The 13,268-nt window shown below is 35.7% G+C and overlaps 1 protein-coding gene across 2 annotated transcripts in view; it reads right to left on the reverse strand.

Annotated features, from left to right (window-relative positions):
- Positions 1 to 13,268, reverse strand: part of ASXL3 (ASXL transcriptional regulator 3) — a 176,265-nt gene that overhangs the window by 83,717 nt on the left and 79,280 nt on the right. For both annotated transcript variants that reach the window (XM_065533939.2, XM_065533938.2), the window contains exon 5: positions 8,318 to 8,439. In XM_065533939.2, the coding sequence (XP_065390011.1) occupies positions 8,318 to 8,439 (122 nt within the window). The remainder of the gene's footprint in view (positions 1 to 8,317; positions 8,440 to 13,268) is intronic.

Below are 13,268 nucleotides of genomic sequence, written 5' to 3' on the forward strand. Positions count from 1 at the left end.
AGGAAAAAATGAATATGAGAATAAATCTCTCCAAATGGGAGCACTTTGTGTTTCATAAATGAATCGACCACGGTGATGATAATGTAATAAAAGACATTTAAAAGTTTTGAAATACAGCTTATCTAGCTGATCACTTTATATAGAAAATTACCTGTAATAAAAAGGGTCTTAAGCACACGAAACTGAAAAGCCATTAAATTCACAGCCATAGGAATGCTAAAACTCCTCAAAAGGTTAAAAGGCTGGCTTCATACGGTCTCAATCCTTTTTATTCCTAGTTTCTGTGTAATTTCTACCAATTTTACAACATCCCAGTTACTTGATTAATGTTCTTCGACTGAGAGTTGTCAGAATCTCCTGAAAGACTGCCTTGACTGTATTTTCCCTTGCTGTCAAAAACCGATGTCCTTTTATTTGCAAAGGGTATTAGCCAATGTCCAACTTGTCAACCATAAGATTTAGCAACCAAATAATTACAGAAGTGAAAATTAAATACCATTTAAATGAGAGAAAGCATTTAAATTATGCATACAACTTATTCAGATAAGATTTAAAGCCTGATGAGAAAGTAAAAGCTTGGGAAATCTATTACAAATGATATGGTTGTTAATGATAACATAAGACATCTTTTCTTTGATTCTTACATTTACTAAGTTTTCATAAAGTACCCAGCTACTATACATGGGAGAGGGGCAAAAAATACAAAGATTAATAATATGCCTTCCTTCTCACCTTTAGCCTGCTGCCAATAATACATTTAATGAGGACATATGTGTTATAAAATATTTAAGACATTTACTCTTTCTTCAAGATGTATACATAATTGCACATAAATTTTGCACATAATTGAATCAATCTGTCTAGCACTGTATAAGAATTCAAAGTACTTTATAGAAATTAACCTAACAATCCAATAATAAAACAGAACACAGCAACATAGCAATTTAAATTACAATTAAGTCCATCTCTCCCCATTATGTAAGACTTCACAAAACAATTAAGCCTGCACAAAGAGTGATCAATTTTTAGGAGCCTTTATAGCATATATTTAAACTACTTCTCATGGAGAAAAAAATTAGGCATTTTAAAAATACTGTGTGTGTGTGTGTGTGTGTGTGTGTGTGTGTGTGTGTGTGTGTGGTTAGAGAGTTTATTTTAGAAAATATTTAGGGAAAAAAAGATGAACTAACTAGAAGCTGGAATCATTAAGTCAAAGCTGGCATGTCTTTTTAGAGCATTTGTGGTAAATAATAATTAAAGCAACGAAAATTTTGACCTCAATTTCTAGAGCTGAGAGGACTCTGCTATAGAAAAATTAGTAATCAGAAGAAAGCCATAATAAAAATAATGTAAGAATAAAAACCTGTAGCAATTTTTAATTTTAAAAAGACAAGGCAAGGATAAAGGAAGGTGACTAACACTGAGTCTGTTTGTATGATGTTTTTTGAATATATGTTTCCTGATCAGACCACCTGTTTCTCAGTACAATATTTTTTAAAAGCCCTGACACACACTATGTGTCTGTAGGCAAACAAAACTAAATGCCTACTGTATAAAAAGATTTTCTTTTTCCTTTTTTTTTTCTTTTTTTTTTGAGATGGAGTCTCGCTCTGATGCCCAGGCTGGAGTGCAATGGTGCAATCTCAGCTCACTGCAACCTCCGCCTCCTGGGTTCAAGCAATCCTCCCACCTCATCCTCCCAAGTAGCAAGGATAACAGGTTTGCACCACCACCCCTGGCTAGTTTTTTGTTTGTTTGTTTTTGGTAGAGACAGGTTTCACTATGTTGGCCAGGCAAGTCTTGAACTCCTGACCTCAAGCGATCTCCCTGCCTCCCTCCCAAAGTACTGGGATTACAGAAGAATTTTACAGAATTTCAGAATTTTCTGAAAAATTGGCAGTGTGATGCAGTGGTTAAGGAGTTGTAGAGTCAGAGAAAGATTTAACTAACTAGCTGCTGGGTAAATGACTTGGGTCAATGTCCCTACAAAACAGAGGCAGCAGCGCAGGCAAGATGCTTTAAACAGAAAATCTGCACAACAGTGGTTATCAGAGTTTACCTCACATAGTAAATACTCAACAAATATCATTTTTTGTTATTTATATAACTTATCCTTTCTGCAACCAACGCATTTTTGAGACCCTATTCAGCTATACGATAGCATAAGTGCTGCTGATCCATAGTGGTGAACATGAGAGTAGTTTTCATTATTCCACGTTTTAGTAAAGGATTGACAAGGAAATACATGAAATCATATAAGTGTTTCACTCACATACAAGTGCTAAGAAAATTATGCCAGAAAGAGGAAGTAGAGTAACTTGGGTGGGGAGAACCAATCTAGAGTGGGATGTCAGAAATGGCCTCTCTGGAGGCAACAAAGGAGGTGAGACATAAATGACAAGAAGAAACTGGTTGTGTGAAAATTGTGGGGTCTCCAATAAGTAAAAAAATAGTATCATATCCACTAGCAGGGATAACTTTTGATTACTACAGAAATTAAAACAAAAACAAAAACAAAACAGAGTAGATGGAAAAAAAGGAGTAGGGAGTTTACAGAGAAAGCAAAGAACTCCAAAATGGTTGCCAAGGCTTTATAAAGATCGGAGGACTTATATTCAGGATGAAAAACATGAGGTCAAATACAAAGCTTCCCTTCCACCCTCCCCATACCATGCCTATGTCTCAAATCAGGAATTTCACTGGGGAAGGGTTTTCTGGTTTTGTTATTCCTTTGTTTCCTCTTTCTTTTTCTCCTGAGTTCCCCAGGATTAGGATTGAGAATAGGAATGAAAGACCAGAGCAAAGTTGTCTTAACCAGTGTTGTCACAGCCATGACATCATAACCTTTTGGGAGGCAGAGGGCCAACTGCTAGATTTGTATGGCCTGCATTAGTGGATGCATAAGAGGCTTTTGCTGGGAGGCCTTTGAAACTACGTTCAACACTGACATAAACCACGCTCTCTCCAGCTGACCTCCGCACTTCCCCTCAGTGCAGGCTCTACGTACCGGGTTCCTCTCATCTAAGTAGGCAGCTTTCCTAGGCAAGGTCTTTACAAATTCCCCATGCTTGACTAGCTGTTCAGCACCTGCTCAGGATACAAGCACAGTCAGCATCCTTGTCCCACTGTACAATGTGTAGCCGAGCCATTATGGTCAGCCCTCTGATTTAACAAATCTCATAATCTTTCAAAATACAAGGTTTAGAACACACCCCCCCAAATCTTGAGTTATTTTTTATACATCTGTTGGGGGTTGTTCAATCGACCATCTGGTCTCCTCTTAGTCCTTTGCGGCTATGTCTAACACCTCTCTTCCAAACAGGGTTACTGGTATCATACTGTCTGCAGCTTTGAGCTTTTGCTGAAATTCTAGGAAAACAAGAAAATTCCTATTATACATTATGCTACATATATAATAGAAATCATCTGCAAATTAACTTGTGATTATCTGTATTTGGGTATCTCACAGCCTAGATATTATAAATTCATGGAATAGATTAAGAAAATAGGATTAAGAGGATCACTTTAGATTGTTATGGATGCTGTGTCCTATACAGGGGTACCCTAAAAGAGGGGATGTTATTTTCTGTTGTGACAACTTAGAAAGGGCAGCTTTTTCTATTACACATTAGAGTCTTAATTAGCTAGTGGTGGCCCTGTTGATCTGTCTATAATGTGATTTATTTTGACAGATATTACATAATCAGTCTATTTGAGCCTAGATTCATTTTAGGGAAGGATATAAATGAGACACCTCCAACTGTCTCAAGCCTTAGCTGTACTGAGGAATGCTAATGGACTATCTTGTAGAACAACTTTAAATCCTGTCCTTTCAAATCCAGAAAGAAGCAATATCAAAATCAAAATAAACAAGCAGATGGTGAGTGTAAATGCAGTCTACTATGAAGAAATGTACCTTCAAGCCAGTCACATGTATAATGTTCCACTGTCCAAACCACACAGTACAATTTCAATATTGATGGTGTTATGAGAAGGAGTATAATTGGATTTACCAAGTTTAATGCTTTCAGGTATTATTTAATATGAAAGAAATTTACAAGCTTAACCCTGGAAATGAATGCACTTTTCAAAGGAAACACATACAACATAGCTAACCCAGTCTAGGAAAAGTAAAGATCATATCACACTCACATCAATTCAATTCTGGCTCTAAGTGCAAGGAAAGAAATCAAAAGATGCTGACTGTGCATGCTTTTCTCCAGTGACATATTGCAATACTTTCTTGCAAAAAGAGAGAGAGAAAAAAAAACCCTTTAAATAAACATTTGATTTTTCAGACAGAAAGCCTGTTAGATAGTTCTAAAAATATGGATTCGTTTTCATTCCTATCCTAATGGAAAAATAAAATAAAACTTCAAATCAGAGGCTTTTGTGTTAACTTGGAATTTTAAGCAAGTAATGCATGCTTTATTTTAACAACGCAAAAACACAAGCAATGTAGCTTAAGAATGCACTGAATGCAGTAACTCTTCCACTGAAAATCTGAAAACATCACATGCTGTGAATGCTAAAAGTTAAATGATTAGAAATACATATAGAAAACAGTGGGCTGTTTCAGGCACCAACAACTTGCATTGCCGCTAGTGTGATAAATGTCAATGCCCATGTTCAGAAACTATTATCATGTAATATAACCTTTGGAATTTCACAGTATTGGTCAAACATATAAAGCTAAAGCAAAATACCAAGAATAGATCTGCTTTGCAATATCAAAAAGAAAATGCATCTGCAACTTTATGAATAAACTCTACTACCCTAAATAAATAATGAAGGAAGTCAAATAAACCAACACAAACAACATAGAAAGGTTATGTTCACTACCATGTCACTTGCTGTAAGAGAACTCATCCTTCTTTAACCTTTCATTATCTTGTGGCTGTTTAAAATTTCTAAAATTTAATCTTCCTGAATTATATTTTAAAATGCAGAATCTAATCTTTTCACACTTTTTAGGATCATAACTAAAATACCCAGGCAGAAAGAAGACAGGGAACAAGGTAATAATCAGCAATCTGCTGCTCTCCAGAGGCTTCTGAATATGCTTATGCAGAAAAAAAAAAAGACAACTACTGAAATAACACTATATTATTCATGCAATTATACCCCACATATGATGTTAACTAACATTTTGAGGATTAGAAAGTAAAAGGGACTCAAATATTTGGGAGCAATAACAGTATTCTATGTCAACAGTCAAGGGACATTATAGCTTCCAGATTGTCCAGCTTACAGTTACACTGCAATCAACAGTGCTACGACATCAAAGAGCCCACTTTCTGTAGCAACGTGCTTCAGGCAGGGGTAGAAAGTGGGGGCCTTCAGACTTAAGAGAGTATGCCTGGCATATTTGGTAAGACAGTTTGTTTTAAATTATTTTTTTAACTCCACTTATGATTGTAAAGCTATTTGGTTTTAGGAATTTGTTTAAATCTACTTCTTTCTAAGAGTCTACACTGGTTAGTGTATAGACTACTGAAGTCCTACTGAATCACAACATATTTCTAATAAAATAATAATGACGTATATTTGAGTGTGTGTTATCAATATGCGCTGGCACTGAAGATAAGCAGCCTCTATTCAGAAATGCTATTTTTAATAAGTATGCTGTATTGCTTTCCATATGCTATATAACAACTCAAGTATGTAGATTTTCTTGGATAGTATCAAAAATTCATCTATACTATTACATAGCATATGCTGAAAGGCAGCATTTGTGAAGAGGGCAGAATCTAAACTACGGTTCTGGATTCAAACGTCATCTCTAAGATTTACTTGCTTGTGGGGTGATCTTGGGCAAGTTACCTAACTTGGGTCTTAGTTTCTTCCTTTGAAAAATGGAGATATAAGTACATACTTCCAAGCATTTGCATGAGAATTAAATAATATATCCCATGTAAAATGGAGAGTACAGGGTCTAGAAACCATAACAGTTAATTATCAGCTAATGTAATTATTTTTAAGACCATTCTCCTGGCCCTAGGTTCATATGATTATGATTTGTGCATGTATACATACACGTGAAACATATATTCACAAACACAGATCACATGTACATGGAAATATATACATATATATGTATATAACACACTTAGAAAGAATTCTGCATGGTCATAGCCATTCAGCTATCCAAAAGAAAAGAAAGCTGTAGATTTGCTGAGGTTGCTACAGTTTAAAATGCTGCATGTTCAGTCAATTTTTGCAATGCTGTCTTAAGAAATTCAGCAATTACATGGAATCTGGGCAAAATTCTGCAAGAACAGCTTTTCTTCTAAATATGTTTCCAATATAAGTTTGATTATTAATCAAATATTAGCACATTAGCTCTATATTGAGCCATATTCTCCTGGTTACTAATTTGCTATAGGTTATAAAATAGAAGTTTTAAGAAATGAATTAATAACTCTTTCAGGACATTAAGAAGCTTTCAAGACAGGATTCTTAAAACAAAGCTTAGACTCTAAGCAAGCAGTGGCAGTTCCCATGAAAATATGCTCCACAAAAAACACAAAACAAAAAAAATCCCTTAAAATTGTGTAATGTTTTAGTAATTGCAAAAAAAATGTTCCAATAACACAAAACCAAAATGATGAAAGTACAAATTAATGATATAGAACAATACAGAAAGCTGTACCTTTATATTTCTATTCATATACAGGAAGATTTCATGGTGTGCACATTTTTCAATTCACTGAACCTCACAAGTATGTTTCATTTATGATCCCATTTATGTTTCTTAAATACCACAGCCACAAGTGTCCATTTTTGTATCTTTTCTTCTATTCTGGTTAGTATTTTATTACCTGCATCTTATTTGCTGTCTGAATGAGTCGCCCAGGCTTTGCTACCTACATCCATTTTTTATTTCATCAATTTAAAAAGGGATCTCAACACCGATTTCAGTTTTGTTCTCTGGCATCTAAAACATTTCAAATGCAGTAAGTGGCAAGCTCTCCAAAGGGTACTTGACCTATGCAGGGTGAAATATACTGCTACTACCTTCAATATAATAACCAATGAATGGCAATGCTGCAGTGTCAATAACATGAAATAGGAAGGTGACATAATTCAGCATAAACATGCTAAGTTTCTTTCCTGTGTTTTCTTGTCTGAGGTACAGGAGAAGACAGGTAGAAATGTTCTAAGTCTAGAAGTTTGGATGTGCACATTAAGAAGCTTTAGTGGTTGGTGGAACTTAAAAAACTATTTTAGAAAATATAATTTTTCTTTTCCTTGTGATAAATACATCACTAGACTGATACCTCTAATCCTGGATCTGGTAAAGGTCATCAATGGGTGGCTGAAGGGGGAGTTGTTATAGAAGGATCAAAATAGAATGTACAAGAGGAAAGCACTTAAGGGGAAACTATGAATTCAGGGCTAAATACGTGAACCTTCCATTTACTGACACTCTTTGTGTTGTTATCATACGATGGCTCCATCTAACCATAACATCTCCTCCTTTTCTTCTCTGCACAATTTAGCATTTGCCAGTATAACAGAAGTCACTATTATTTCTATGAGCCACTCACTCTACCATGTGCTTTCATCCTATTTCCTCAGTTAATTCTCAGATCAATCCCAGGAGCAAGATACTATTATTTTCCACATTTTCTATATAAGGAATTTAAGATTCAGAGAGGAGAAGTAGCTTGCCTAGAGACAGCAAGTGAGTAGCAAGAATTTAAACCAGGGTATGTCAGCGGCCAGAGCCCAACCTTGTAAATATCCCCTCCTTGCACCATCTCAGTGCAAGGCCACAAAGGCCCGTACTGCCTCTGTGACAGCAGAATAATATGGCAACTTTAACTGCCATTCAGCACCAAACAACACTCATTGATGAATACTCCAGATATAAGTAAGCAACACTCACTATTTTTCCTATTTGTAACTTAATGTATCTCAGTAACAACAAATAAATTATCATTTATTTTTATACTATCAGATAAGCACAAAAAACATAGATGTTATTTTTTAAATATGCAATGCATTTATGAACCCAACAGATTTACTACTATAAATCACACATAGACACACAAAATCTTAATACAAATTTTTATGTATTTTCAGTGGATGCATATTCCTTCTTCTATTTTACATTAAAATTTTCAGTCAAGTCTCTCCTAGTTTTTTTCTTTTATCAAAGATTAAAATTATTGAACTGAATATCATGGATGGGGTTGAATTCAGGAAAATTCTGCTTTCTGATTCCTAGGTTCCTACCTACTTGATCAGCAAAACGAACATTACCTTAAGTACACAGAACTGAAGGACAAAGAATAAATGGCAGCTATCTTACCTGTTTAAGAGCCTTTTTGGTGTGCTGCTGGAAGGAAGACACTAACTTGCTTTGCACTGCTGTGTTAGTAAGGCTTGAATCTCGAGTGGAAGATGCTTCATCAGTTACCTGCTTTGAACAAACTAGAAACAGAAAGAGATAATGATATTACTAATTTGAATTCCTTTTTTTATATCCACTGTAATTACACACTTGGAGCTTTTCTCCAATTGAAAATGGATACCTAAAATAAAGCAAAATAGCACAGCAAAAAGAAGAGTATCTAGATATGAAGAAACGGAATCATTTAATAACTGTGTGGCCACAGTTCCATTTAACCTTTTTAAGCCTTCCTGTCCTTACCCGCAAATTGATGATAATTTCCATGTCACTGAACTATTGTATGGACATAAAAAATAGACAATATCTGCCTCAGGAGCTGGGAGTCAGTAGGTACTATCTGAATTTGAATATGAAGATTGGGTAATGCACAGTATTCTGAAAAAAAAAATCTAAATTAATGCAATTGTTTTAAATCTACCCAGCCTCACAGGTATTATGATTCTTCTACTTCACAGCCTTACTACTATAGAATCTGTGACCTATGGGACATGTTTATTTTCTCCTACGGGCTGAGTCATAAAGCATGGGTAAGGAAAAAAGAAATCTGAGATGCTTGTTACCAACTCAGGATAATTATTTTGAGGAAAAGGGTGCTCTCACAGACTACAATACAACTGCCCATTTTTATCAGAGTCAGGCTTGCATGTTGTCTATTCTATAGAAGATTTTTTCTTCCAAAAGACTGCTTTTTAGGAGAATCAACGTCTCACTGACTTGGGTGACCAAGCAGAGCCCACAGGCAGTGTCTGCTCTCTGAAACCCATGTTCGAGCCAGAACTCTACCTTTAGTTCTCCTCAAACTGAGAGACTTCTGAGTCCTCATTTGACTCCTCCTCAAACTGAGAGACTTTAACACTGAAATGGTTTGAGTAGGAGCACAGATGCAGGCCCTTTTCTGTATACACTGGGGGAGAAGGAGTTTGGAAAATCAAAATGAGGAAGTACTATGATTAGCGACAGAATGGAGGCATATGTCAAAGGCAGGAGGCAAGAGGAAGTCAGAAGAAAATAACTTGAGAACATATTGTAAAAAAGCTCAAAACATGACTTTTTAAGGGCACCAGGGTTAATGCCAATTCAAGAAAACTTTTCAAGTGATGGCAACTTGAGAGGTTTCTGACCTGAGTTTTAAAAGAAGGTGAAGAAGTAAAAATTATTGCAGCAAAAAGTGGGAAGCACAGGCATACGCACCTTGAGAACACTCAAGTAGCTTTTGATAGACTCAAACACACCTTGCCTAGAAATAATCATGCGGCCCGTGAGAGACAATTTTGGGAAAAAAATAATCAAATTTTTTGTTAATACAGAAAGTAATCAGACAAATGAACAAATTTAGGAAACTAAAATAACTGTTAGTTATTAATGCCAGACACTTCCGGCACATGATCTGATTTAATCCTTGCAGCTTTCTTGTAACACAATAAGGTACATATTTCTATATTCGAGAAAGAAAACTAGAGCTCAGAAAGGTGAAATAACTTGCCCATGGTCATAGGGCCAATGAAACTGCAGAGATGGGATTCAAGGCCAACTTAGTCTAGCTTCAGAACCTATGATTTTTCCACTTACAATATTTGGTTTCAAAAGTCAAGATCTGATACAGAAAATATCATATCGAAAGAAGCATAATTTAGTTGCGTGATACGGAAACTAGAAGTTAACAAAGGCAGGGGGAAACAAGTCACTCAGCCGCCGACAAGGAAAAATTGAGAATTGTGAGTAAGTGACGGGTCTAGGAAGTACTATGGTTGAAGTAGCAAAAAGATTTGCGGATGAATATAGTGAGAAAAGTCACTGAATTAAAGATCAGATGACTTTTTTCGCTTAATATGATTTTTTTCCTTAAGACGGTCTAAATGTTCTAGTTAAGAAACAGTTTATTACACTGATCACATAAACTATGGTTCCTAGGCTTCTCTCCTTAAAATAATGACTAGCATAATTTGTAACACCTTGCCAAAGCTTATTTATCAAGAAATATAAATAATCATCAGTTTATAGTCTAAACATAAATTTATAGTATTTACTGATAACACAGGTAGTCTTTTCAATGTTCTGAAGTCTATGAAATGTGACCAACTGAGGAGGTGACAGAGAGATGGCAGATAGAATATATGATCCCAAATGAACAGATCTCATGTACGCCCAGCCAAATGTAAAGTGTGCATTAGTGAATATGTTTTATTACTTTCACATTCTTATAATGGCATTTATACCCAGAAAACTGGAAACTTACAGGTTAGTTCGTTTAAAGGAGAACTAAATGCAGTCCAGAGATATTAAGGAACTTAGGGAAAATATGAGAAAGCTTCTGCATACTGGGCGTCTAAATACACTTCCAATTTGTTTAGAAAATGCTATTATTCCCATGTCTTTCAAAGGTAAACTTCACTTCAGCAGGATTAAACAATAACAAATTCTGACCCAGTGTACATGTAACTGAGGCCTCGCATCCCTCTTATTTTCTGAATAAGAAAATAAGCAATATGCAATCATCTGTCCTTCCTGAGGGTAACTGTTATATAGCTCACCAGTTGCTCTATTTCTGACCTAAGAAACCATCAGATAATTGGGATACCTATTTCAGTATCAGCATATACACTGCATCATTTTGGTTAAATTCATTATGGCACTATGTTGATAGTGATTGACATCTATTTATGTATGTTGTATCCAAAAGAAAGATTCTATTCAACTTAGAGCCCAGAACTTCAGACGGAGGGCAGGACAACAGTTGAAACTGCATTAAGGAATACCATGCAGTTTGTTCTAAAAATGATTCATTTTCCTTAACTCACTGCTTTATCTTACACTCCATTCTAGACCCAAGAAAAACCTCAAGAATACCTGTCTGAGGTAGTCAATTTTCTCCCTAATCCCTCTTTCTGGAAGTTGTTCCTGACGTTATTTCTCCAGATCAAAGCATATTTCCCTAATTATTTACTTCCCTAATTATTTATTGACACAATAACTATAGAACCTTAAAGAAAAGCAAAATGTAACAGAAAAAAAAATATGTGATTGTTCCTTTGGGTTGAATAATTTATTTTTAAGAAAAAAAAATCAGGAAAGAAAAAATGGGTGGGACATATTTGCAATTCACACATAGGCTTCACTCAGTGTGCTCATATACATTTTTAAATTACTGACAAATATGGACCTTTTTTCATGGACATTTAAGTTGCTTTATTCATTCGTTTTCCATGCATATGACGTGAAAATAGCTGAATCTAAAAACACTAATTCACTGAGTGCAGCTGGCCTGTGCAGGTTCATGCAGATTCATATTCTGACAAAATGCAAGGTTTTCACTTCTACTTATTCTTGCAGCTTTCTTAATAATAGATGTGATAAATAAATAATGAAGGACTCATTTTAAACAGTTGCCTGAATATTTATCTAACAGACTGACTTTGGCCTCTGAAATACAAGCCAAAGGAAAACTAATGTTAAAGAAAGGATCAGGGAAAATCCCTTGCATGTAAAATTACAACAGGAGCCAGGAAACTGAAGAATTAGGACAGATGTTTTATCCAATAAATATCAAACACTGACATGCAGTTTAGAAAGTGATATCTTCTTGGCATTGAGAACAGAACAGGAGCTATCTTTTCTAACTGTGTACTGGCATGATCACAAAACTAATGCCAGGACCTTATACCTTGAAATCCCACAATACAGTCTGTCCTTTTCAAATTGAAGATGAGGAAACAAAATGAGACTAGTTCTCCCAAGAATTTTTATCATTCCACATTTTTTAAAAGGTATAAAAATATTATTTCTGTCTACATTTTGCTTGCCTACCAAAAACAGGCAAGCCAAAAGGATAGTTAAAAGCTAATCTGCTGATTTTAAATTTGCCTCTCAATACCTCCACTCTTACTCCCCAAACCCTCCCTCATAATACTCTATTTAGAAGACCTGGGAGCAAAAGGAGGTGGGAGATTATAGGTAACCATGAGACAGCCTTGAAGGCTACAGAAGTGGTAACTGCTCCAGCAAACGTGTGGGCTTCAGTGTCTCCAAGTTGTCTCTCTCTCCTTTTAATTTACCATTCAATTTGAAAATACTATTGAACTAGAAAATGTAGATTAGAGTTCCTATTTTTAAAGCTGCAAGCTAGGGAGGGGATATGGCTGGTATTCCCTCCTAATGTAAGTACTAATCCACTGACAGATGTACAAGAGGACACCCACAATTGTAACTGTGACCTACAACCCAGGATATAAAGGAGCAATCAGAAGGCAAACTTGGTATGTCTCTCTTGTCTCACATCCTGCCTACCTCCCGATTCTCACCCTCTATAATCCAGCCAATCTGGAGACTCTTCAGTGTCTTCTGAACACATCTACTTGCTGTGTTTGTTGTACTTGGTCTGATTGTCCCTTCTCCAAATATCCTTTCCCAGCACTCTGCCTGGCAAACTCATCTTGGCAGTCCAAATTCTAAACAGCTTCCCCCAAAGCTTCTCTGACTATCCCAGCTTCTGAGGTAGACTTGCTCCTCCCCTAGCCATGCTGTCTTGGAATTTAGTGTACGAATTCATGACAGTCCCTGCAATGCTGGTGCTGTTGTCTGCCTCAGCAGCCACAGGCTCAGAAACTCAGGGATTTATATGCAAAGATGGGCACAGAGCAGTCAATCTATTAGTGTTCACTGAATTTTTTAAAAATCAAATTTTAAAATATCAAATTCAAAAATTTTGTTTAGAGTATTTTTGAAGTTAACTTTCAACTATGATTTTTAAAAATAATTCATGAAAGTGGAGGTCAGCAGAGCTCTTCTTTATGAAAAAGTACATATAAAATGAATTGTTGTAAACTTGAAAATAGAAGCCTTCTTAAATTAT

The sequence above is a fragment of the Macaca fascicularis genome, chromosome 18, assembly GCF_037993035.2.
Source record: "Macaca fascicularis isolate 582-1 chromosome 18, T2T-MFA8v1.1".
In the NCBI taxonomy this organism is placed as follows: Eukaryota; Metazoa; Chordata; class Mammalia; order Primates; family Cercopithecidae; genus Macaca; species Macaca fascicularis.